Below are 27,518 nucleotides of genomic sequence, written 5' to 3'. Positions count from 1 at the left end.
TTCTAAAGTGGGACTTGTTAGTCACGGAGGCCGACTTGTATTTCGTCCAGCGGATGAGGATCACAGACGGCTTTGCCTCTCTGGTTCCCCGAAGAGTCTTGGCGTTGTAAGATAACCTCCGATCCATATTCAGTGAACCCAGCAGCTCAACTAGGGCAGGACTTTTTGCACGGATACAAAAGACCTGATTTTCAACTTTGATTTTGTTTTAAGTGAAAGATCTGATTCTCTCATGGCTGTCTAACAAGGGAGAATCCACACAGTCTCTTTTTCTTTTTCCCTTCTGAGGCACGATAGCGTCGTCTCAAATATCAGATCTGTGCCACAAAGTGGGGTCAGGAAGAAGTTTATGTTTCAAAGCAAGATCTGCACTACAGCCTGGTGGATTCTACAATACGAGCACCAGTGGCCAGTTTAAAGGATTGGTTCAAGTCTATCTTTACACAACACTGACATGCCTACGAGTTATCGGAGGCTAAAATGCTTCCTGCTATCCATACTGACCTGATTTGGCAACCGAAGCCTCATACTAGTTCAGTTAAATAGAGAACTGTGAAGTCAGGACTTCTACTTACTGCATAGCCTATTTTTGTTGCTCTAATTTTGTTTATTTCAGACAGAGGCCTAAGTGAGACGAGTTTCTGTGCTCGGAGACTTTGATTGGCATCCTCGCTATCTTTACACTCTTATTATCACCTGAAATGCTTCAATGTTTTTGCCCGTCTTCTGTCCCCTCTGCACGCCTCTGAACAGTTGCCTGCCCTTGGGGACAAACTGCTCACGCTCATTTTTGCCGTCGTCCTCGATGTATGCCAACCGATGACGTCAAAAACGCTAAAATGTTTTCGAGTGCCCTTTGGCCTCAAATTTCGACGTTTCTACGTGTGATCGCTGCTCTGTTTGTGCTCTGCCTCCTGGATGTGCTGCCTGCTGTTTCTCGACTCTCTCCACGGCTCTCTCTCTCTCCTCCCCTCTTCTTCCTCTCTCCTCCACATTTTCCCCTCACTCCGTCAACTTTGCGTCTCTATTTTCACTCCCTCCTTTTTGCTTCTTGCCGCCGATTGCTTCTTGCTGCAAACGATTGTCAGCTTGTTCGTCTGTCGTCATTTTTTCTTTGGCTTCCCACTCTTCATCCACTCGTTTTTCTGCCGTCTTTCTCTCTCTTTCTCTCTCTCTCTCCCCTCATCTTCATATTTCCCGATGAGTCGCCGGAAAACGTCTATTTACCTGCCCTTCCCTGTAAATAATATGTATCTGTCCCCTCCCCCCTCCTGTGTTGCAGGATATTCGTGGTGGGAATAGGCTTCTTCAGCCTGTGCTTTCTAATGACCTCTCTGGGGGGGCAGTTCTCAGCCAAGAGACTGGGGGACTCCCCCTTCACCATCCGCACAGAAGGTACTGACGTGTGTGTGTCTGTGTTTTGGTATGAACAGTTCCTCCACTGAGTTGAAATGCTCTGATGTCACTGCATATTGCTGTGCTGTAAGTCTCTGCGGTCCTGCTGGCACTTCACTGCCGTTTGCCACTTTGTCAAAGCGGCACCACCTGTCACAGGAAACATAGAATGGCCTAGAATGGCGGGACGAGGCGAAGAAACCGCCAAATAAATGTAACTTGCATTGCAGGACCAGCACGACCAGTACATTTCCTTCACATAAGCCTCAGCAGAAAAGCTGCTTTTGCTATAGTTGTGGTCAAGTGGCGAGAGATATATCAAGACGCTTGTAAAGAAAGATTGATACGGCGGGTCGGAGGTGAGGAAGTGGCGCCAGCCAGTAGCTTGGAAGTTATTGGTCCGATCCCCGGCAGTGACAGCAGGGCGGGTTCACCCTCACTACTTTCAGGCATTCTGCACATAATATCACTGTTTTTTTCACTGTCTTTGATGAATTTAGAGAAACTAAAATGCGTTGTACAGCTCCCCTGAATGCTCGCAGCATCCTCCGCAAGACTCTCCATCACCGGACGTCCATTAAAGCGAGCCCATATAACATTTTGCTGTAACCACATGTGGTATGACGCTTTGAATTTCTCTACATTTCCCGAGAATGCCATGAGCCAGTGAGTATAAAGGACTTACATTAGCCACTGGCAATCACGTTGAAGGCTTGAATGAGGATCTGGTGTGGAGGGATGACAGAGGGAGGTTTAGGGGCGGACTGAACGGCGGGTCGAACGGGGATCAATGCCGGGCCCGGAGGCGTCGAGGAACCCAGGGAGTGAGACTCGGGATGGGGGATGTCTCGCTGAGCCCCGCCCGGGGCTGTGGTTCCAGTCTTGAGAGAGGAGGAGGAACAGGATGTGGGAGAGAGAGCGCTGTGACTACTGAAGACAAATAAAGCGGAGAAAGCGGTTGGATGCGACGCTATAGATGGGGGCAGGAAATTAAACTCAATGTTGAGGTCTGAGAATGCACAGATCGGCGAGAGCGAGTGAGGTTAGAGTCGTGACTTTGCGTGCAAATTGAAACCGGGAGCAAAATGAAATGCATTAGAATTCCCTGCAGGCGAAGCCTCGTAGTTGAGATCCTTCTCAGCATGCTCATCGAACCCCAATGCGTTTCCACACAGCACATTGGTTGCCGTACATGTGCCGCGTGGACAATGAAGCCTGCCTCCAGCCAAGCCATATCTCACCAGTGAGATGTCATTAACATGTCGGCCCCACGTGTGTGAAGGCTGACTGCCGGTGGCGAGGCAGAGGATAAAAGAGTGCCACTGCCGCACAGGGTGCCAAGATTGAAAGTCAGAGGCCATTTTGTCGAGGCCAGCCACTCATCGCCGCGGGCGGAATAACAAATCCTGCGGGTCGAGGGGCGCTGAGGCACGGCGTGTGTGTCGCCGTGCGTTGGTGCACGTGAAACACAGAGCGAGTTCTGCTACGAGTGTGAATCAGTCCGGCATCGGCGTGCGTGAGCATGCGCTCTGATCTGTCATGATGGACCGGTGGAAATGGAAAACAGAAAATCGCAGACTTGACTGGATGCGCAGAATAAAAATCAGTGACTGTGTGTGTGTGTGTGTGTGTGTGTGTGTGTGTGTGTGTGTGTGTGTGTGTGTGTGTGTGTGTGTGTGTGTGTGTGTGTGTGTGTGTGTGTGTGTGTGTGTGTGTGTGTGTGTGTGTGTGTGTGTGTGTGTGTGTGATAATGGGGGATGGGGTGGGGTTCATTTGGGATTACTGTGTTTGTGATAAATTGAGAGTACTGTGTTTGTGTGATAAATTAGGATTAGTGCGTGTGTGTCAGTGTTTCTTAATAAAATGTAAAAAAAACTTGATTAATCAACTAGTCATGCACCGCAGCCTGGGAAGACATCTGGTGCAAGCTCATTAAAAACTGCACAGTGTCCACTGGTGCCTTCCCATAGGATTTAACAGTGTGTGTGTGTGTTTGCTTGTCTACATGTATTTGTGTGTATCCTGATGTGCTGAAATACTTTTGTGCTCGTCTATGCACAAAACACGCTTGTGTCTCTATCATCAACAGTGTGCCAGGGCCCATTTGTTCGTGCATGCCCCACTGTCGTCACCCTCTTTTCTCCCCTTATGCTCGTCTCTGTGGTCTACCACCTCTCGCTGTTTCTGCTGCTTTCTCCCTTGTGTGTGTGTGTGTGTGTGTGTGTGTGTGTGTGTGTGTGTGTGTGTGTGTGTGTGTGTGTGTGTGTGTGTGTGTGTGTGTGTATTTGTGTGTTTGTGATGAGCTGGCAGGAAATTGGTTGTTAAATGGGGCGACAGCAGCAATGTGGGACAAGATTGAGACCAGAGAGGCCGAGAGGCCGATCCATCTGCTGTGTGCAGATCAGCCACGCGAAAACAACTGGCCCTTTCATTAAGCCTCCAGTCACCACCTGCAGAGCGCACATACACACACACACACACGCACACACACGCACAGTCCCAGTCCCAGTCCCGTGTTTCATGAACATGTCATATCTGGCATGTGAAAATATGCACCATTGCTTTATCACCATGTTTGTGACCATTAGCTGCCAAGACATTTCTGGTTCGGGAGCAGCTAGAAACGATTAATTGTGTTTATATTGAACTCTTATTTGCAAAAGAACTATTTTTAAATTGCAAGACGTACAATTTACATCATTAACAGTGTCTTGACAAGCGATAGGAAGTGAAAATGTAAGCTGGTGATTGATGGTTTCTTTGCCTATTAGTTGAAACCTTCGTTTGCTGGATTACACCACACTTGCAATGCACTGCAAAAGGATTTACGTTTAGTTTTTGTAATGTTTAAGTACTGAAGTGATTCACACAGATACTGGTGTTGAAAAAGAGTTCAGATTTATCTGACTGCTTGTATTGATGAAAAATTGGCAGCGATTTAGAAGACTGAGGATGCGATACATTGAGATGAGTCTGGAATCGATGACGGGTGATTCATCATGGAATCATCAGGCCAGGGTTTGCTGCTTATGCGCTCTCTGCATGCCTGTCTCTCAGTAAAATAGCGATAGGTGATGCTTCATGCCAGGTTCAGAGCGGTAGCTACTGTAGCAGGTAGAGTCGTCTGCATATTTAAAGGGAAGTTTTCAGCACAGAACTGTTTTAAGCTTTGCCCCTTTTTAAAAGCTCTTGATTGAGGTGCAAAAAGGTGTTTACATGTATTATACATGTATTATATAACGGGGCTTTCTATGTCCTGAGCTGAGGATGTCTGATGATGTCAGCAGCTGTCATCTAAGACTAATCATCATGTGTTACGTGTTGGCAACAAGGCCATCAGGAACACATGTTCACGGGACGCTTTTCTGTCTACAAACCAGATTCACAGGATTTCATCTGGCACCATGCCGTTGTCATTATTACACAGACATTAGCCTGCTTATTGCACACAACAACAGGCACATTTAGTGTCGGGCTTTGTCACTACAGTGGGAGTTGCGCTGATAGCGATTGTTTGTGGGCATTAGCGGAATTTCGTCGCCACCTCTCGCCTCTGTGGATTACCGGCTTCCACTGGAGGTTCAGAGTGCCGGGTTGTCAAATCCCCGTCTCTCTCCTCAGTGACTCACAAACTCATCAAGAGCCCCGAGCCGGAGATGGAGAGGTGGGGGGGGCGGGGGGGCTCAATAGTGGAAATGAGAAAGTGGGGGAGGAAGACGAAGGTGGAAGTAGAATGGAGATCGTGTGTGTGTGTGTGTGTGTGTGATTAAGCAAGAGAATGAGATTTCTAGAGGTTGCATTGCTCAAGAAAGAGAATGACGAAAAAGCGGGATACAAATGGGCATAACGCCAATTTTTCTCTCTAGATTCAAAGACCTCAGACGTAAGGGAGATGTTAGCGCGATCAAAGGCCCTCCCTATGGAGCTTGTTTATACGCTGCAGTTTATTCCATTAACAAGGACCCATGACAGTCCCTTCACCCGAAGCGTGTTTCTCGCTGGTGTTTGTTGTAGCTGAAAGACCCGCGGCTTTCTCACTGTCGAGGTCGCTCCCTGCTGGGACAGACGACATCATTTCATATTTGTCGGGCTCTGTTTAAAATGGCCGCCGTTCTCTCATCTCTGGAGGTTTTTTCATGGCTGAGATTACCGTCAATCAAAGACAGCGATTTATGAAATGGCAGATCGCCGCGAGGAGAGCACTCTTGTTTGGAAACGCTGATGTGCGCCGATCCGAGCAGGAGCCGAGACTAATGTTTGTTTGACTCGCATTAAACTCGTGTGTGTGTGTGTGTGTGTGTGTGTGTGTGTGTGTGTGTGTGTGTGTGTGTGTGTGTGTGTGTGTGTGTGTGTGTGTGTGTGTGTGTGTGTGTGTGTGTGTGTGTGTGTGTGTGTGTGTGTGTGTGTGTGTGTGTGTGTGTCTGAACCTTACCACGTCATCAGTGAGAAAAGGACTTACGCCAATGTGTCACATTCCCTAAAGACCCTTCTGCACGTGTCCCAAGAGGACCTCAACGGAGAGAAATGCCAACTAACTAGTAACGGAAGCTTAAGTGCATATGCATTTCTTTGATTATGATGAAGTGCGTGTATATATCAATACATCAGTATGCAGGAGCTGGTACCGGTTGAGCACACTAGACACCCCCGCTCTGTGGTCCCCTTTCATGTTTTTTTTACACTGGATGTTCATCTCTCTCACACATTCCCTGCAGTTATGTTTCCTTCCCATCGCTTCATGTCGAACAAATCTGGCATGACAATCTCCTGCATGTCGCTGGTGCAAGGTGCAGCAGGGGAGTCGGTCGGGAAGCGCACTTTATCTGTGCTCTCATAGCCTGGGGAGTTTGAATGGACTGTGTGTGTGAGAGTGTGTGTGGGGGGGGGGGGGGGAGGTTATGGGTTTCTCACTCTCACTGGATAACGCCATCAACTTGGTGCCAAAAATATAAAATGGTTTTGGAATGTGTGTGTGTGTTTCTGTTTGAGTTGGTGTATTTGTGAATTCCTGAGTATAGAAAGAAAATCTTCCGAAATCTGACATTAACCCTCTCAGAACCGCTGCATCGCTAGCAAACCCGGCCAACATCCCTGTCTTTAAGAGGCTGTATGTAGCGGGTAGGAGGCAAATTACTATTCCAACGTTTGACTAGATTTTTGGCGAGAGAAAACCAGACCTCTCACCTCAAGATATGTAAACGAATATAGGTTTTCTGTTGTTTTTTTTAATCTTTAAGATACAGTGTTCTTTTTTTGTACGCTTCATTTTTGCGTCTGTGAACATAGAGCCGATGTGCCAAAAAGCTCCAGTTTTGTCTCATCTGTCCAAAGGACATTCTCCCAGAAGCTTTGTGGCTTGTCAATGAGCATTTTGGCAAATTCCAGTTTCAAAACTGGAGCTTTTTGGCAAGTCACATCACATCAAGCACAGACGCAAAACTGAAGCATACAAAAAAAGAACACTGTACCGACTGTGAAACATGGAGGAGGCTCGGTTGTGTTCTGGGACTGCTTTGCTGCATCTGGCACAGGGTGTCTTGAATCAGTGCAGGGTACAATGAAATCTCAATACTATCAATGCATTCTGGGGCGAGACGTGCCTCCCAGTGTCAGAAAGCTTGGTCTCAGTCGCAGGTCATGGGTCCTCCAACAGGATAACGACCCAAAACACAGCTAAAAACACCCAAGAATGGCTAAGAGCAAAACATTGGACTATTCTGAAGTGGCCTTCTATGAGCCCTGATCTAAATCCTATTGAACATCTGTGGAAGGAGCTGAAACATGCAGTCTGGAGAAGGCACCCTTCAAACCTGAGACCGCTGGAGCAGTTTGCTCACGAGGAGTGGGCCAAAATACCTGTCGACAGGTGCAGAGGTCTCATTGAGAGTTACAGAAATCGCTTGATTGCAGTGGTTGCCTCAAAAGGTTGTGCAACAACATATTACGTTAAGGGTACCATCATTTTTGTCCAGGCCATTTTCATTCGTTTGTTTTTTTAAATGATTCTGTTGAACCACAATTCAAAAGCAATGTCTGATTTGTATTCGTTCATTTTCAGTACATTTTTATTTACTATTGCTTTTGTCAGTTTCAACTTTTTTCAGTGACCATTGTGGGTTTTTCTTTCTTTAACAGAAGGGTACCAACAATACGTGTAAATGTTGGCTGGTGGTCCATTCATAATTAATACAGACATGCGTTTTTGTGATAAATACATATTGTACGCTCTTCTGTGGAGCTCTTAGTGAATTTAAATTCTCCTCGGTAAGAGGTGATGCAGCGTACATGTCTAGGGCCTTTATTGTGAAAGGTAAAAACAGGTTTGAGTAAAGCAGTATTATTTTATGTGCTTAAAAACTGGTTGCATGCAGCTCTTCACAGTTGCCCTTTGTCTTTACCCACAAGTACAAATCGTTTGTACCTGTATCTATTTTACACATTGTACTTTTGTACTTTCATGACGATTTATAACTCCCCAACTTTGTTTCCCCTCAGTACAAACTTCAGGCCATTCGCCGTGTTATTCCATCCTTGGCCCATTCCCAACACCAATACATATTAATGAGAAAGCCTATCCAATATCCAAGAAGAGGGGGGGGGCATTGTTCTGACCTAAGTGCTATTACCCGGCCGTAAATGAGAAATTTCTCCACTGCACATTATATTATGGTTATGTCTCTGGGAAGGTTACTCTGCAGCAATATGCCATCTCAATTACCCAGCCTGCATCAGGCTTTTGTCTACAGGTCGCTCGCTCATCGTTTCCGCTGGTTATTTTCTCCGGGTGCTGATAGCGTCACACTCCAGCATGCCGGCGCTTTCTTTCCGCAGATATACACTAATGGTGTCTTACGACGCCGCGGCCCGTGTTGCTTGACAATTCTGGGAAGACTACCGGTTGTATTATGTCTGTGTTGACAAAAAAAGGCAGCTGTATTTGTCTGGTTCCTTCGCTGGTGTGGGCTGATAAGGTGATAAAAGCACACCAAGCAGGACTCGAGATGAATGCTTTCCCTCGAGGATCCTCTTTTCCTACCTCTCTTCCTGCTGCTCATTTCTTTCCCTCATCGATGCCGATTGACAAATACTACTTGTAGCTTTTTCTTTGTTTCCTCAGCTCACTCTTGCGTAATCCTTTGCCCCCCCCCCCCCTTTTTCTTTATTTTTTCCTGCTCTCACACGCATACCTGTGTTGAATGCAGTCGGACAGTTCTTCCACAGCCAGAAAAAAAAATAAAAATCCACGCCTGCCTTTGTCTGAAAAGTGACAGCAATGATCATGCAGGGGAATTCATTGATTTGACACAAAGAGTACCGGGAGAGCGATGAAAAGGCGAAGAAATAAAGCTTCCTGAGCCATTTTAATTTCTTCAAGGTGACAGATTTGACTCTAAATCATGAAGTTTCCGATTGTTAGCGGACAACCGTCAGTCGGAGACGATATCAGAGAGCCAGTCCTTTCTCACGCGCAGTAAAGCTTGCCTCTTGTGTGGTCTCTCCACCAGTTGGAAAAGATCTCAAAGGACATTTCGTGAGATGCTTTGAAAGGTGGATATTATGCGCAAAGGCACCCATGAGATAATACGATGCTGATGGCATCAATGTTACATTTAACGTGGACAAATCCTCGTTGTTTTTGTCTCGTGATATTAGAATACAAGCTGTGAACAAAAGAGACCATTGCGATGACATTGGAGCCTCCGGGGCCTTCCCACCGCACCTTGTTGTGTATCAAGTGTCTGTCTTTTGCCACAGTGTCTTATCTGTTGGAAAATACACAGCCCAGGTGCCATTTCAGGAAGCGCTGCGAGGAGGAAGCGGCATTTCTCTTCAGGCAGCAGAGACGCAGCAAAGATGGACAGAAAACAATGGATGAGAGAGGTCCCTGTAATAAGGATTCGTACAGCTCTGCTCTGCTTTCACAGTTGCAATACACTCCTGTTCAATTTGCATTCCTGTCCTGCCAATATGTCGCTTTCATTTTCTCCGTCTTGTTTTTTTTTCTCATGCTTCAACACAGTCGCCAGAGTTTTTGTGCGTTGTCAGGTTGTCTCAGGAAGGCGATGTCTCAGGAAGGCCCTGAGCAAATTTATTCAGATTTAGCACCAACGTCCACTTGGACTCTCCAGGTGGAGCTGGTTGAATGATTTGAAATGTATATATTCCCATCCCATTCTGAGGGTGCTCCAGTGAGTCTCTCCCAGCAGGCGACAGACTTAACTTCGTCTGGGTTTGTTTGTACACATTGTGTGTGAAGGCCCTCTGAGAGCGGTTGCCGAGAGTTGAGATGTTTTCATTTTGAAAGAGGGGATGCACATGGGCGCAGAGCTAAATTAAGATGCATGTGTGCTGAGAACACGAATGCATAAACACTGTGTTTTGCGCACTTGTCACGCAGTCAGTTGAAAGTACGGTCACCTTCACTGCATCTCTCTTTTCTCCCCTCCCCTTCTCTCTCTCTTTTTCTCTACCACGCGTTACACACACACACACATACAGATGTGTCAAGCTCTCCTGTGCTCCCAATAATCACGCTGCAGCAATAATCACACCAGCAGCGATGATAATAGCCGTGATGTTGCACATCTGTCAGCAGAGCGCGATAACGTCAGGAAGCTGTGGCTGTTTGCCGCCGGACTTGTCACACACAAACACTCCCCGAAAGCTCTCTCTAATGGTTGCCTCATCAGCATCCGTGTCCAATAACCCATTTCGGTGAAGTTGTTTGGTTGCTGATGAATGTTATCGTTGAAAGAGGCGAAGAAGAATTTTGCAGTTTTTCTCCACATGATCGCCCCTCTCACTTGACTTTGATGTTACAGAAATAAGATTGACCGTAAATGTATCAAACCACGATTTGTTCATCGTACGTTAAGCTGAAATTCCTTTATCCACTTACAATAGTACTAACCTCACACTAACGTTCTATTTCTATGCTTTAAGAAAAGCTTTGATCAAAGCAATACGCCTGTTAGTTCGAGCTTCTAAGAGGCAACATGTTCCGACTCCTAACTACGCTTCAAATGATGACGCTGTACCCCTCTAATGTCAGTTTTTGACACTAGAGGGGTAAGAGAGACACATGAACTGTTCACGTGAAACTTAAAGTTTCAGCTTGTTACATGCATACAGTCTCTTTGACTTCCAACGTATCTTTACTTAGTTTTTACTTACGCAACAAAACCACTTTGCTGGGTTAAGGCAAAATAAATACTTGGTTAGGCTCAGGAAAACATCATGGTTTGTTTTGAAATAGCTGTATTTGTTATGTAGAATAAGTTTGTTACATCGAATAAGTGCTTGTTAAGTAACTGGCATTACATATAATGCGTAAGTGACAATGTTTACTTGGTTTTACACGGGACACAAACAGCGGCCTCCTGGGTGAAAGTCCTGTGTTTAATGTGAATGAATGGTAACAGGCACTTCAATGATTTACCCAGACGCCCGCTGACGGCCTTCTTTCACTCGAGCATCTTTTTAGCAGCTTCCTGAGCTGATCTGGTAGCGTGTGTGCCGTGGCGCCAAGCCCTGGGCTCTTCCTCTCTCTGGGAAAGTTAAAATGGCATTTACCTGTCAACTCGGATGATAGGGCCCATCCGTTTCTCAGTAAATAAAAGACGTGCCGAAGCGCAACAAAAAAGAAAAAGCAATTTTGAAAAAAAAGAAGCTTTTCCCAAATCTCTCATTCTTTGTTTCTGTCACGTAGCATTCAGCAGATCTGTCTCCTGAGAGATGCATCGCGTTTCACCGGAAACTGCTTTAACAAGCGCAACCATTTTTCCTTGTCGGAAGCACTCACCTCACAGTCGACGTGGTGGAGTACAGCCGCTTTCCTGGGATTTACAAATAATAATGTGAGTTTAATGCTGTTCACTTCAAGCACAGGTTGAGTTGCAGTCATAGAGGCAAAGCTGTGAAACACTTACAATGTTGTAAGGTTACTAATTATATAATTATAGCTTTTGGCTTCTTTTTTTTTTTGCAGTCTCAAAATGACTTCATTGTGTGCACGCAGCTACATTTTCATTGCGTCGTGCCGACATGTCTTATTTGTCCCCGCTGCCATGTGGGTGTGTTGGTCCAGATTTAAATTTCTCTTATCTGCCTCCGGGAGATCAAGTTGGATTAATCCGTTTTGATTGATCGCTCTCATTTCCTTAATGGACCCACTCAAGGCGCTGTCGGGCTTCTGTGGCTCCCATCGAACTTATCGGTCTGAGAAAAATGAAATGTGTCCGACTCAGCGTCCTGTGGTCGGGGGAAGCTGGGACTACGTCTAAACCGCTAGTCAGTGCTGTAGATTATTTACACACACAGACCAGTGGTCGGATGGTTTCCCAGCATACATAGGACATGAGGTATAGTATATGCGCCAACCGCCACTCTCTCACACAGACACACACACTCATGCGGCCGACTATACCCACAAGCTTTTGAAGCAGCTGAGCTCAGACAGTTTAGCAAGTCGATGGAGGAAATTGCCTCGAGCCCCTCAGCACAGCTTTCTGCAAATAAAATCCATGCTGCATTCACATCTCGAAAAAAAGATGTTCACAGCAGTTAAATGTACTTCACATCTAGATTTAAATGCACCCAGCTGTACAGCACTTAGTGCATCTTTTCATATGATCCTGTGAAATTGTTTGCTTGTGTAAATATCTGTTTACCCCCTGTCCGTGGCGTCCATTGTTTTGTTCCTGTAAGTATACACAAGTCCCTCTCTTTGTCTTCTTCGCTACATTCTAAATGCACACGTGGTTCTGTCTCCGCTGCCATCTGCCATGTAAAAGACATGGACGTCTTTGAGGCGTCTGTTGCTGCAATGTTAAAAACGTACTGTCAGGGGACCGCCGGCTCTACCGTTTCAAACTAAACGTCTGCTGTCTGCAGCGGAACAGATCGATATCTGACCATCGTTACCGGACCAATCAGTGTCACTGCTGTCAACGACCAAACTAAATCTGTTTAGGTTAAGCTGTGTTGTGCCTGTCCAAGAGACCACGCATCATCATTTGCCGGATAAAGGTGGGGGTGTGGAAGGAATCGATGCCAATATTTCAGCGGCTGTTCCGTCACACTTGAGCTGCGGGCATTTCTCCAGTGCACACTGCTTATGTTACGAAAGTCCGGAGGCTGCGTTATGCACGGAGACATCAGCCTCAAAACACCGCCTTTAAAGGGGAGCGGGCCCGCAAACATGACTTAGGAGTATGTCTCTGTCTTCACGAGACTAGTTCAGTACAGGTCAGGTGAGAAATGTGTTTTTGATTTGGAGAACTGTCCCTTTAAACCGCTGGAAGTCAGCAAAATTTGAAATGAATAAAAATGAAAAGTCCGAGACCAACCGGGAAATGGATTTGATCGCCTTCTTTTGTTAAAGTCTCTAGAGTGCGGTCCAAAGAAGCAGCAAAGGTTTAGACACATGAAAGTAATATCACACTAACTTACGTTTACTTTGTGTACCCTTTGTGTGTGACGGCTGTTCTTCAAAGAGACTTTATTGGCATTGTTACACAGAAAGCTGCAGGCTGCTGTAAAGAAATGAAATGGCAAAAAAAGTGGGTCAGTCTTTTAACAGCACTCAAGCAAGCAGATCAACATTTTTGCTTTTGATAGACATCGGCTTTAAGAGAAACAAACTTTGCATATAGGGCATATATTGGAGCTCATAGATGTGAATAGAATCTTTAAATGAAATATGCCACGCAAAGAACTGGTGATACAATTATATATTTACCAGCCTTTACATTCACACACAAAGGAACAACACAAGCATACTTGGAACTGTCTCGTCGCTGTCATCAACATTTCATAAGAACAACATCCTCGGCACAGGGGACCTTGTAAATTATTCATTTGCCATCCTGTGCGATTTAATTGGTGTGTTGTTTGCATGCATGGTGTTGCGATGGTGTGTGCGACTGTGAGTGTGGCTTTGCGTGGGCGCGTCTCTGCCGGGCCACCTGTAATGATTCCACACTATAACCTTTAAGTGGACTGCAATGCTGTCGACACGGCGCGCACTTAGTTCCAAATCTCCCTCTTCAATAACGAAAGTCTCATCCCTGCGTCAGCGTCGGTCGAATAAAACACAGTCGTGTCTCAGGTATCTGGAAGATAATGCATTTAGGCAGAGACCGCAGAGCCTCGGCTGCAAACGGAGGCTTATTGAAGCTGACGCCGCTGTCGGATTAAGCTGTGAGGGAGACGGATCAGAGGCCGTGCTTTAGTGTGTGTATGTGTTGGAAAACTTGTACTTCAAGGTAATCTTTACTTTGACGAATAAAACCTTGTTTATTACAACACAAATCTGATCAGAGAAGCTTTTTGTCCTTTATGGACTGAGATATACCAGAAACTTAAAGTAATGTAAGTTTCACCCAGACTTGTCCTCTATGCCCCGCGTCATTCAGAATCTCGTTTAACTCGTTTCTGTAAGTCTTGGTCCGGACTTTTAGAGTCGGGAACGTCTACAAGGTCTCTCAACCTTGAGTTTCCTCACTTATTGCATGCAAAGTGTGAAGGACAAATCACATTTCTTCGCGTCTAATACAATTTTTCCACAAGAATGCATGTTTTAGTGAGTGAGCTAGACACAGACTCTAAATATCGGTGGACATATTTGAGTGATGTCACCAATTGGTTTGTGGACTGTGGACCGTCGCCATCTTGGTTTTTTGCAACCAGAAGTGACACGAGAGGGGGTGGAGTAAAGTACAGCTGAGGGCCGATTTTTGGGTGATAAAAAGGTTATAATTAACTTTGAAACTCCCAGAATGGACAAAGCCTAGGTACTAGGGGTGCAACGGATCACAAACTTCGCCGTTCGGATCACACCGCGGTTTTTGAGTCACGGATCGGATACTTTTTTGGATCAGCAAATAAAAGGGGGGGAGGGGGGTGGACAAATAGTGGCTTTCCATTAAAATAAGCAAGTCTGGGTAGTGCCAGACTTGTGTCTGTGTGACTCACAGAGGGGGCGTGTCTGCAGCACCGGACTATGAATCTCCATTCCGCCGTGATGAAGTGACCGGTCACAGTCTTTTCCTCTTCATGGAGGCCTGGAACAATCTTCACACAGAAGTGGGTGCGTGAGGGGAATTTGTAGCGTGGCTCAAGCACTTTAACCATATTTTGAAATCCATTTGTTTTCCACAATCGGGTATGGCCTCATGTCTGCAGCAATAAAGACTTCAATATATTTGTAAATAGCTTTGGCCTGGTCTGATTCTGCCACAAATGGTTTTTAAATGCCGCGGTGATAAGTTGTTCTTGTTCTTATGCCGTGGCCCCCGTCGCTGACGGACTAGGATGGTGGTGCGTCATATGTGTGGACATGCCCGATGTTTTGCCGTTGTCGTATGTCTTTCTCGTTGAACAACGCCTACATACTGTAACAGTTTTGTCCACCACCCTCATCCCGTCATTATTAGTTACAGGAAGCCAAACATGTGACTTCAATGACGCCGGGGGCTTCTGAATTTCCTCTGCTCCTCCGCTCGCCATGAATTGCTTCACGGTTTTAACTTTGCTGCAAGTGTAAGAGGTTAGTCATGAACAAAACGGTGGGTCCTGGGATTTAGCTATCGTGTTCACCAACAAATGAAGTTAAAAAGAAAATGAAAGCAGGTCATTACAAAAACAGAGCAAGTCTGAAGTCATTTGGAGAATTTCCTCAGTTGTTACCGACAAAGAAACAAACTATGCTTTGTTAGTTGCAACAAATGTGCAAAGTAGAAACCGACTTCAGTATATTTTACAGGGATTTTGCAACCTTGCTTGGAGATGTGCCATCTTTGTCATAATAAGGTGGAAAATCATTCATACATAAAATCATAATAGAAGCGTTTCATTATTTAGTGCGGCTTTGAGCTGTGTTCTCTGAAAATTTAAACAATTCCCTCTGTTTTCTGCTGCACTCATCTTGGGGGGGGGGGGGGGGGGTGAAAGAAAACCCAATATTTGCTGCTTTAAAATTCCATCAGCGACTGAAAGTTTGGGAGCGTGCACTTGCAAAAAAGCATCGACGGCTGTTTTAGCAAAATGCTGTTGTTCATCTCCCGCACTCCCACAAAATGTACAATAGCCACAAAACATTTCTTGGGATTCAGCGAAATCTCATTTTCCCAGTCTGAACAGGTCAAACTTAGTATGGAATAATTAAATATGTGCAGTCAACGACTTTTTTTCCCCCCCGCATTAGAGGCAACAACTGCGTCCCTCCAAAGTTTGTTGCCATTGGCTAAAAGCCTCGAGATAAACACCTTTTGCGCGGTACACCTAAACTGCCCCGAGCCCAGCTGTTCATTTCGACTGTAAACATTTGCATATCCCACGTTTCCAACACAGCCTCCCGGTATCAGAAGGCCAGATGTCCACTCTGGCTCCAAGAGTGGTATGTCTTTCCTCGCACACATGGTTTCACCGGTCCTCTGCTCCATTACCTGTGAGTCAGAGTAACTAACGGGATGACTGAATGTGCCAGGGTGCTGAAGTGTGCCTTTGAGCAACAAAAAAAAAGAAAAACCGACAGCAGCTTCTGCCAAAGCTCTCTGCACAGAGCAAAGCCTTGACAGATGCTAATTTATCTGCTGAGGGCTGAAATATAGAGACGGACACTTATAGGTCCTGAGAGAGAAGCAGGGAGGGGCTGTTGGATAAGATTTAGGGAGAATAGGGAGCGAGAGGCTTCAAAGGGGAACGTATGAATTTGTGAATAGTGAGCCACTTTGGATTTCTTCCAGGGATGTCGGTTTTGGTTAATTTTGCTTTCGATAGCCCGCCACCCAATAACCAGCAACTAAAAATAAAAAACTTAAAATGACGTGAAAGACAGGAGGCGCTTTCCTTCTACTCGACTCAATTTTGGTTGCGCCGATAACCCGTCGCTATCTGCCGATGGTCGTTCTACACAGTTGGATCGGTGGTCTCTGTAAAGGCAGATCAGAAGAGCCGATCAGATGACGCATCAATTCTGAATTAAAACATTTGTTTGTCTGCTTTCTCGCCTGCTCTTTAATTCGCCCCGAGGACGCACAGCTGGATGTGCCCAGCTGTTTCGCACACACACACACACACCGGGCCTGGAGCTATGTGCTGTCTGAACTGCTCAACTGTTCTACGTCTTAATGTAACACAGACTGTAAATCAACCTCGGCTGAAGACAGTAGACGGTTCATATTAATTCACCAAGTTGCTGGTGTACGATTTAGTATTCATATGATGGATAACAACTCAGTAGATTTATATCTATGTATTTAGTTACAGCTTTGTTTTACAAACGTTAGGAAAGCAATGTTTAAGCCAAGCCTGACGTTTCCTTCCACATAAAAGAATGACACTGGTATTGGATCGGTGTTTGATACCGGCAGATTCCCAAAGCCCAGGTAGCATCGCTGCATCCCTACCGTCTACATGACAAGTCGCTCTACTTCTGTGACATCTCATGGTGGTCTGAGGGCAGACTGGACACTACAGTGACTCACTATCGCCTCTCGAGGTACAAGCGGTATTACAAGACAGGAGGGGCCAGCTGGTTAGCATGCTCAATGTAGTAAATATCTCTGCAACACAACAGGTCTTTTACGTCACATCAACACTGTAACCTCTTTACTTCCTGTTAAATGTTAAATGTTTTAAACTACATTTCTGGCCAGATCTTACACATTTTAAGTATCTGTACAGGATGAATGCATTCCTCATAATCACGATAGAAACTGCCCTGTGGCTTCTTCTGACTTTTATACAACAGGTGCGAAAACTCAGTGTCTGAAATGTCTGCAGTAACGGTGTAAGGTAGGTTGAAGCTGAGAATGAACCCCTGTTAGTCATCACAAAAGCCTGCAGCTCGGCTCATCTCTAGAGACTAAAAAAACAAATAGACAGCGAGTGCTTGTGTGAAATTAATTCTATTACAAGTAGAAGAGAAGACGAGGAGAGAAAGAAAACCATGGCAATGGGGAGAGTCCCATTCATGCCAATTTTTACATGCAAATGTGACGCTGGCCTCGGGCATGTATCGTGTTATTTTATCGAAAAACCGATGGTTGACCAGCGGAATCCACTTGTTTTACTGCTGTCCTTCTCTTGCTCTTCCATCTTTCCCTCGTCCTTCCCTCAGGGCCACAATGCAACCACGTTCCATTGTAATGTTGATTGATGGGAGGCCTTCAGGTGATGTAGTGAAAGATAATGGAGAGGCAAAGACCATCCAGCACATGCAATTACTGCTGAGGGGTTAGCTATGCACGTCCAAAACATGAGCATCTTTCATCTATGAACACTTTCACCAACTTACTGAACCATCTTATTACGACGCATCTATTTGTGTGTCACTAAGACTTTAGTTTTACAGTGTTTTTCTCAAGCCAAGCGAGCTTCACAGATGTTGGTCTCACTTTGAAACTCTTTTTGACTTCAATGGAAGCAGTTTAATCCGCCAACTGGGATTTTCACTCTTGACATCTATTGCTTTGCTTGTGCACATAGAAGTCGATAAGGGCCAGAACGACGATGAGGGTAAAATCTAAACCACCGGACTATTCATGTCTCGTTCGAGTTATTATTATTTGCCATTAAATAGGAAGCATTTTCCAAAAGGTTTGTTGAGTTTTATGCACATTTGCAAATCATCACCTCATCTAAACAAAAACAAATTCCAGGAAATCCCTCTGAGACTAAGCATCATGTAGGGCCCTACACACACACACACACACACACATTTATGAAAACACTAGAATGCGTCACACAGAACAGCGAAAAGGTCATGTCACACATAATCCCCATCTAAATTCTTGTAACCGCCCCCCTCCCCCCACCCCATCTAACATGCACACTCACACCCTCTAAACTCGAGCTCTGGATCTCCGCCAGTGTGGGTGTAGAACACAGCGGCCCGTCACACTAACGTACATCGACGTGGCTGTGGTGAAAGGAGCCCCTACGGCCGTCTGTCTGCTCTGAACAGCGGAGTGCTGAAGCAGTGAAAATCAACAGAGAAATGCTTTCTGAGAGACAGCGACCTCAGCAGGTGTTGGAAATGGTAATGAGGGCCAGAGCTTGTGTCTGTCAAGCCAGTCGGGATGGTGCATGAGGACGAGTGTGCTTTGCGTGCTCTCCTTTGGTGTGTGTGTGTGTGTGTGCTTAGCAATCCTAAGGGAGGTCGTAAATGTCACCGTTCTGTTCAGGAGATAAACACATTGCATTGCTCGTGTCTGATTCCAAAGAGGAATAATGCATTCTTGCCATCTGACGAAGGAATCCGTTGTTTTGTATTCCATTTGAAATTGGGGGTTTGAAATGGCGATGGCGACGCTATTGCCCCGTTTCATCACAATTTCATCAAGAAACAAACGCGCCGCACATGTCTTCACATTAGTCCTCTCATTCTGCAGATTCGTGTCTGCGATATTTGGTCTCTGTTCAAATATAGTTTTATTTCTCTCAAGTCCCTTTGTGTGTCTGCGAGCTCATCTGTGCCGGTTTTTCATCTTCTGTCGTCGTCACAAGGCGAAAAGAAAGAGTTAAAGAGAATTAAAGATGAGACGGGAAGAATAAGTCGGGGTATTGCAGACGGACAAAGGGTGGACCCTTTCAAGAAGAGAGGGAGAGATCTCGTCCACTTTGGGTGTGACATCTTCAAAACGAAAAACAACAGCTTACAAAGGCTTTGTATCAGCATATTTTGGGAAGGATGAGGGTTGAATTGAAGCTGAACTGCTGAGACACAAAGAGCTTGATTACAGCCAAACAGACTCGTTCGCGGCGCCCTCCTCGATCACTTGGAAACGGAGACGCATTCAGAAGAGAAGTGACAGAAACTGTCGGCATTAATAGGCATTGTAGCTGTCCGTCTTTCTTTGTGTCTTTTAATATCCTCTCATCTGTCCCATCTCCCTTCATGGAAACCAATTTGCCCTGACATCTCTGGATAAATGGTGAGACAATGTCAAAGCCAGATGGACAATAAATATTTCAAAAGCCGAACAAAGAGGGGGGAAATTAAGATGGAGCAAAGCGGGCTTAATGCCGCCATACCCAGCTGCTTCCATTCTATTCTGTAGGGTAGAAAATAGCTTATTGATCCCCATCACGTGCCTTCTTATATCTTATTGAATTGTCTTGTAGATCATTGGCGTTCATTGTGTTTACTTTATTGCCAGCGGGAGGTTTCACTTCCTTCACGCTTCATTCGCCGCATTCCCATTTGCCTGAACCTCGCTCCCGCGGTACACTTCCATTCTCATCGTGCAGCTCAAAAACAAACATCCCACTCTTTTTTTTTTTTCTTTCTGGCTGCACTCAGTCCTGCCGTTCTTTAGCTCATGAACAGAAGAGCTCCTGCGCCATCATAATTAAACTGCATGTCATTTGTAGTAATTGCATGTGGGTGTGGAAATGAGGAGAGGAGATGTACTGGAGATTGGAGCGGTGGCAGGGCAAGCACCCGTCTGTCTGTCTGTCTGTCTGTCTGCCTGTCTGCCTGTCTGTCTGTCTGTCTGTCTGTCTGTCTGTCTGCCCGTTGCAACCCACAGTTGTGGGTTGGATTTATTCAATCACACAATACAGCAGGTTGTTGCAAACACACCTGGCGTCTGCGCTCCTTTGATTGCACCGTTCTCGTTACGTGAGCATTTTGTTTGTGTCGCGCCGCTCACTTTGACCGATTTCGAAACAAGTCCCTCTTTGATCCGAGGAGCCAAGGCAGATTGGGACCATACTGTCGTCTCAAACAAATCCCGGAGCGGATGGTGATTGATAGGAACCACCACAGCACCACCGTAGTGATTTTTACTTGGGTTTCAGCTGCATTTTCTGAGCCACAGCTGGAAGCCCTGTGTTCACATCAGGGTGGAATATCTCAAATACAACATTTACGAGCCCAAAGTATCAAGCACTGATGAAACACGTCCGTTTTGTATCTTGTGACATCGTCATGTCTCGATCCTCAGCTTTCCAGTCAAGAGAGACAGTTTTATTAATTTTTTAAGATATTGACTATGTGTGAATAATGTCAAAATCTTTGTTTTGGGGTGGATTTTCCCATTTACATAGCTTTCAGTGCTGTTTTCCATTATGTGTGTGTCTGTGTGAGTGTGTGTTTCTGTGTGTGTGTGTGCTTTGACAAAATGGCATCGCTCTCCAGTTAATTTAGCCTTCTGTCAGCATTCATCAAACCACAAATGATTTTCTTCTCATGAATATGCAAACCTCCCCCCAGCCAATCAGAGCACCATCTTATTCTGGCACAGACGAAACCTCTTGCACACAGATGCACGCATTTTACAGTGTGCCGCGCTTAAAGCGAGGATCGTAAGGCACACTCGCACGTACATGCTATCGACACACACGCACAAATGATTGGCTGACTCACAATAGGAAGGATTATAGCTCATAGCTGTCTCACAAACCCCCACATGTCAAATGATAGAGAGTTTGCTTCGAGACAGTTTCATTTTCAATAACGGAGCTCGATCGCACTTGATATGTCGAGACAGGCAAGTGTTTTCAAAGCCCCATAGCTCTGCTGAATACTCATCCATCACTTCTTTCAGCGGAGTTTTTCGAGAGCAGATTTGATCATTTTTTAAATGCTATTTTGATGGTATCACGCAATACTTGATTTGTAGTTCTAGACTGTCAACATTGAACCGTTCAGTGGCTTTGCTAATCCACCAATAGTTTGCGCAGTGTATTTCAGCCTAATTCAATTAGCCATGCAAAAAAAAAACAGAGCAAAAGCCCATTCATGCAACTGAGAGAGCCCTCTCTGTGACCTCTGTTCATTTTACACACACACACACACACACACACACACACACACACACACACACACACACACACACACACACACACACACACACAATTTAAAATATGTAACATTACTTTTAAGTGTCTTTGAGTCTGTCACGTGGTGTGACTACACTACATCATATACCGTTCAACATTATTATCTTATCTTTTATATAATATGCCAAATCATATCCATAACTAGGGCTGTACCCAATACTTTAAAGCTTCAGTAATATTGACGTTAGAACCGAAGTGATCTTACAGTCTTCCTTTTACGCTCTCTCAAACATCAACATCAACAAAATCATCATTTATTGAAAAAAAACATGATTTACAAAATTCACATGTTTTTATGTAACAAAGTATTCCTCTTCAATCCATATTTGTAAGCCGTTCTTAAACAACATCTTCTACCGCTCGCTGCACACACCTGTATTAACGGGGCAATCTAACAGTGCCATGAATTACATTTATACAACCACAATTGCACTAAATTATATTTTTCCCATTTTTTTACGGGGATGACATCACTTTTTATGTACGTGCACAAAGCAGAAGCCGTCTCATCAGTTTCTGCAACATGGCTGGCCAGTGACAACTTTGTATGCATTTAATATTCAACAAGTTTGCAAGACGAGTCAAATCACAGAACAGAAGTAAAATGATGATTGAAATGAATGAATCTGAAGACCTCTCACACTGGCCACGGACCCCACTTTGAGATTCACTGGACAGTAAACACACACATACCGTACACAAACATCCTCCCTCTCAGCTCTCAGCAGTCTGTTTTGAGACACTAACAAGAATTCTGTTCACGCTTCACGCATTTCGGTCCTCAGGAGAAATATGATGTGCCGTGACTCTAAATATTCAGTCCAATGTGGTGGATGAAGAAGGGCAGTGTGTGTGATGTGAGTTTGTATCTGTGTGTATCTGTGTGTGTGTGTGTGTGGAGTGTGATTTATCCCACCAGTGGGGGAGGCTAAACATGGCATGAACTAAAACATGGCATGAACTAGTATGCCGGCAGCTTTGTCCTATTAGCGCACTGCTTTGACTCTGTCAGTTTTTGAAAGTCAACACTTTAAACCCATTTTAAATCTTCCGCTTTTTAACTCTGTTGGGATCAAAAGTGCCACTGCAGCATAATTAGAACTGCAGGGCAGTGACTCATCAGTCAGCTTTCATCAAATACATGCATGCACTGATTAAAGGTGAGCAAATTCAACACGAAGTCTGTCATGAACAATGTGTTGTAATTGGCAAGATTCACAAACGGGGTTGACTGCGACACACCGTTCTCGCCGTCTGTCCGTTTGGTGATGCCGTCGGCAAGATTAATGATATTATTTTGCTCAAACTTCCCAAATGTGCTATTTTAGACCTTGAGGCAGACGTTGAGGCATCACTGTTGAAAGCTGATCCAACTCGCACTTCAGCGGGGACCTTAATACAACCTCGATGCGTTTATGGTGTAAGTGAACTCGCCACCTTGCTCAGAAGTAATGGGATATTTATCATGCGTGTTTATGATCGCATTTGCAATTGTAATCTTCCAAATGTACTTTTAAAATGTTTATTCAGGGAATGAATTGGATTTTGCGAGGTTGAACAGAAGGTGAGAGCAGAGATAACACCATCGGCTCTGGGCATTAACCGTAATGGGAGGCAGACTTAACAACCTCTTTGTCATCAGGCAGCTCTTCTCTGGATGGATCAAACATCTGGCTTGTTCTCCTCTACACTGTGGTCTTTGGTCTGTTTACGCTCCTTTGATCTGTTGCAAGATCAGAGGTGCTTTAAGTGGAGTTATGCAAAGTAGACATCAATTATCAGACGTCTTTGCCTCACAGCATTTAGGTATTAATTGCTGCTGCAGGTCAGGAACCTCCTAAATACACTTCAGTCCCTTTTATCGCAATCCTTTGACCTTTGGTTCCTTTGAGTTCAGTAAGTTGCGCTGCTTCAGGACCAGTCAGATGTATTTAGAAGCTGTTGTGCTGCATCAAAATGCATTGCGCTGATCAGCAATGGAGTGAATTTAACGTCCCCTTAAAGCTGATTCTTTGCTTTTCCTGGTGATTGTATTGGACCGGGCAGTTAGACCTTGTCAATATATCGCCTAACCATTGGGAACAGTGAACGGGCGTTAATTACCATCGGATCTGTGATCAGAAAGAGACGGATCAGAATGAGCTTACGTACAATATCCTGAGACTCTATACAGATACTCAAAGGGAGGAATTGGTTGTTCCTGGGCTCTTGATTCTCGACCATGTTCGTCCTTATCTGTTTGTATCTTGATTTGTGTGCTTCCCGCTTTTGACTCCTCTGCCCTTTGAGACGGAGCAAGTCAAACTATGTTTAAAGGTTCTTTCCGTTTGTGTCTGACAGAGTGTCCTTCACCTGCGGATGAATTACACCAGTGAGATCTGAATGAGGTTCCATCTGCAGTTAAGGTCATTTTCTAAGTAATGATACCATTTAAGCTATTGGGAATATTGTTGCTTGTCCTTTTTTAAATTGGTGTTTGGTCGCCGCAGTCAAACGCATTAAAAAGAGATCCAGCGTATATCTTTCATCAAGGTACGCGATGAAATCGCAACACGGATCAGCGTTTCCAAAGATGGAGCTCATTTATTACAGCCGGTCATTTGCCATCCATGGGAGTGCGGCTTCTGTGGCTTCATGTTTGACACAGATATTCATCAAGAAACAAAGAGTCCCAGAACAATTAGCCCCCTGACTCGAAATTATATATGATACATTAGACCATTGTAACAAAGATCTATTCATTAACTTTTGGATCTCTTGACTCCCATTTTACCCCTTTGCTGCACTGCTGAACATCACAGCAGTTTGTGGCTGATATCTATCAGCAAGGCTTTTGTAATGTCATTTTAATTTTCCTAATTCGACTTATCTGATATTCATTAGCAGCCAAGTACAAAGAGAATCACCCAAATTAAACAGTATCCAAGTACTGCATGATTTTTGCAAAATAAACAAACTTCAATAAAAGTGCGTGTACTTTGTGTCATCTAAGTGCCTTTTTAGAGGCTTTGCCAAGACTATCATTTCTGGGGGAAATGCTGAATATCAAACAAGCCCCTATTTGTTCAACCCTAACAATAAATGAGCGTTTTCTCAGCATTACCATTGCTTCAATTTGCTTGGCCCTACTACACCGATGAGATCCATTATCACAAAGACTTCACCAGCCCCACCGGCACACTCTGGCACGGCGATCCATCACGAGCAAAGGACATGACACTGCCAGTCTGAGACACATCTGTCGCTGAGGAGATAAGTCACTGAACTTGGGATTCGGCTGTTGGAGGAGACCGAGGCAGACGATGACCTTGCACCGGCGCCGTTGGCACCGGAGCCCATTGGCCGTAATTACCTGTCAAGCAGCAGACACGGGGTTTGACAGAGTGGTCGGAGAGCGTAATCCAGGTGTTTGCAGTGTCAATATGGGCCCTGCCAAGTCTTCTGATGGGAGGCTAGCAGAGTACACCCTGACCTGTGTGTCCCTTGTGTCCCATGACGTTCACTGCAATTTGTGAACATTAAATGATGGCATCAAATTGAAGTGGACAAATTCCCCCAGACCGATTTACTTTGCATTATAATGTGACTGTATATGGATTCATTATGCACCTCGGTTCAACTTACATTCATACTGACATCAAAATGCATCCACCGTATACACACTGAAATTTGATTGCCATTACCAAAACACAGATTATCAGCATTCCCTTCCCTCTGTTTTTGCAGTCTTGAACACATCATTTGGCTTGTGTACCATGAGCCAACAACCATTTGCAATTTAGTCTTTTCATTTCCTGCGTTTGTGTTCACCTACTAATTGCATTTGCATTATACATATCTATAAATCTAGCCTTTTGATTACCTGTCAGCAGCTCTCAACATGGAGGTGGCTGAGCAGCAAACAGTGCTAACATCGCAAACAGCGCCAACAGTGCTGACGGAGTTGAAAGTGTTGACCCAAAGGGGCAATGGAGGGTGGGCGATACACTTCCGCAAAGACGACGATGATGACGACGACGACGACGACGACGACGACGGTCGGGACGGCGTTATCAGCTGTAACGTATGAGCGCAGTGCAGAGCCGTTAGCCGGGAGCTAGCCAGTGGCGCCCGCTCACATGCAGTTCAAGGCGTGCGCAGCCAGCCCAGCTGTCCTTAGATTCTATTTCATATGTTGCCGAAACAAATACACACAAAAACCTCTGATGTGAAACAACCAAATCTGTTCTAATTTTAAAGATGGTGTGTCCATGTGAGACCCCATCATTTAGAGTAAGAGCTGAGAAAATGTGTTTTTCAGGGTTTAAGGAAGAAAGTGGTGAAGTAACAGTTGAGCATGTTATCCCTTCATTCTCATGTCCCCATGTCCAACAGAAAGCAACCTCACCTGTGTACAGGACACAGTGAATTGTAGCAATATAAACAATAACACTGCTAAAGAAAGGTTTTCTCTAAAGTTATTGAGATGGGTCACTCTGGTGCTTGAAAGGACAAAAGCACCTTTATGCAGTGTCATTATACAGTATACTGTATGTGCTGGAGGGGGGATAAAAAAAATAAAACACCAAACACAGTCTTGCTCAAAGGAAGTCGCCATTCGCCACTGCCTGAGCCACAATGTTCTGTCCCGCTCATTGTCACCAGCGATTGTTAAATCGTCAGCTTCTCCTGTCGCTTATTTACTATGAAGACTTAAAAATGATGAGTTCGACGTATGTGGGAGAGATGTGTTCTGCCAAGACATTAAATGAGAAAGCTTTCCCTCTGTGTGTCCACCTTTCAGCCACCTCCCCCGTCCTGGGCCATTATGACTGAATGCACAGACACCCTGACCCTGGCAGTGCCGGTGCAATTATCCTAATGAGGTCATGTCGACCTTTTATCCAGTGAGAGTATATTCTACCAATCTCCCTCAATCTCCCTCACTGTCTGCGCGTATGTGTTAAGACTCACTTTTCATTTCTGGTGGTCAATGATTTATTTATCTCCCTACACACACACACATACACACACACTCCTACATACACAGCCGTCTCTGCTGTGCTGAGTGAAAATAAAATACAGCTAATGGCTACCCCACAGACACGACGGAAAGAGAGAGGCAAGAAGAAAACCAAAGAGCCTCGGCGTAATTAATTCCTGCTTTTCATAACTCATAGTCTCGCTGGAGGTTATTCTCATATCAAAGGGTATCAAAGGATATAAAGGTACGCCCGTATTCAGGGCATCAGACTCCAGGTCGTGTGGTCAACAAAAAACTGGGATATTGACGAGAACCGACTCAATCCTGAGGGAGGTTTGAGAAATCACAGCCTGACTCTGTGAATTTATTTAATTTCAGAGGAACTGTCCATTTCTTTTCAGTCATGAAATGTCTTGAGCCGGCAGAAAACAGGTAATCAGAGGGGAAATGAATTGTCGTCTAATTGAGGACTTTTGCATCGTTTGGCACCAAACGGAAGGGAATTCTCTTTGGATCTGCATTACAGTGACGTGCACAGAGACAGTTGTCCAAAACAAGAGCACGGCCAAAAATCAACTGCGGCATGGCGCGCCAGAAGAGCCGCAGGCTTTGTAATTCATGTGCATGCTGTTCCGCTAGTTTGCTCCGCCGTCCAGCCTTTCATTCATCTGCCGTCCCCTCCTCCCGTGTTTGTGTCTCCGCTCTGCAGTGCTGGGAGGCGTGGAGTCCCGCGGTGTGCTGAGGAAGATCAGTGACATGCTGGAGGTGATTCTAAAGAGGATGGACAGCATGTCCAAACTGGACAACACCACCACCACTGACGCACGGCGCCTGGATGAGCTCAGCTCTGCTATCAACAGGTACGCTGAAGTCCCGTTTCACAGTTTGATACCGTGTCTAACTGGTTTTTGGTAATCGCCAAAATTCTATTTACATTCATCAGTCTCCGCAGATGTAACAGGTTATAGTGAGACGAAGGCCACTTTCACGTTTTTTCACAAAAACAGTTTAATTTGGAAACTTTCTTTAAATGGTTCAGAATTACACAAGTGTAGTTTGGTCCTCATCTGTTGACAACACATTGATGTTAACCAAATTGCAAATATCGGTTGTGATGTTGAAATAATCAGGAAGTATTTCACACAATTGGCAAGGCTTCTAATTTGTCATTGTAAATGTATGGCATGTGCACGACTAAGATATACACATCACCTTAATGCTCTCATTTCAGGCCTACGGGCGTGTTTTTTCAGGCAAACAATTTGCATGTTGTTTTTCATTTTCATTGTTTTTGTCATGAGCACTTTCA

At 44.9% G+C, this 27,518-nt stretch overlaps 1 protein-coding gene across 1 annotated transcript in view; it reads left to right on the top strand.

Moving 5' to 3' along the window:
- LOC306784092 (alpha-1,6-mannosylglycoprotein 6-beta-N-acetylglucosaminyltransferase B-like) overlaps positions 1 to 27,518 on the top strand; it is a gene marked incomplete at its 3' end in the record, with an annotated part of 97,566 nt that overhangs the window by 3,488 nt on the left and 66,560 nt on the right. The window contains exons 2-3 of the mRNA XM_079277929.1: positions 1,283 to 1,395; positions 26,919 to 27,069. Of these exons, the coding sequence (XP_079134055.1) occupies positions 1,283 to 1,395; positions 26,919 to 27,069 (264 nt within the window). The remainder of the gene's footprint in view (positions 1 to 1,282; positions 1,396 to 26,918; positions 27,070 to 27,518) is intronic.

This window comes from Melanostigma gelatinosum, assembly GCF_949748355.1.
Source record: "Melanostigma gelatinosum genome assembly, chromosome: 11".
In the NCBI taxonomy this organism is placed as follows: domain Eukaryota; kingdom Metazoa; phylum Chordata; class Actinopteri; order Perciformes; family Zoarcidae; genus Melanostigma; species Melanostigma gelatinosum.
Note: the sequence above shows the minus strand (reverse complement) of the source record. Positions and strands in the feature narration are given on the sequence as shown.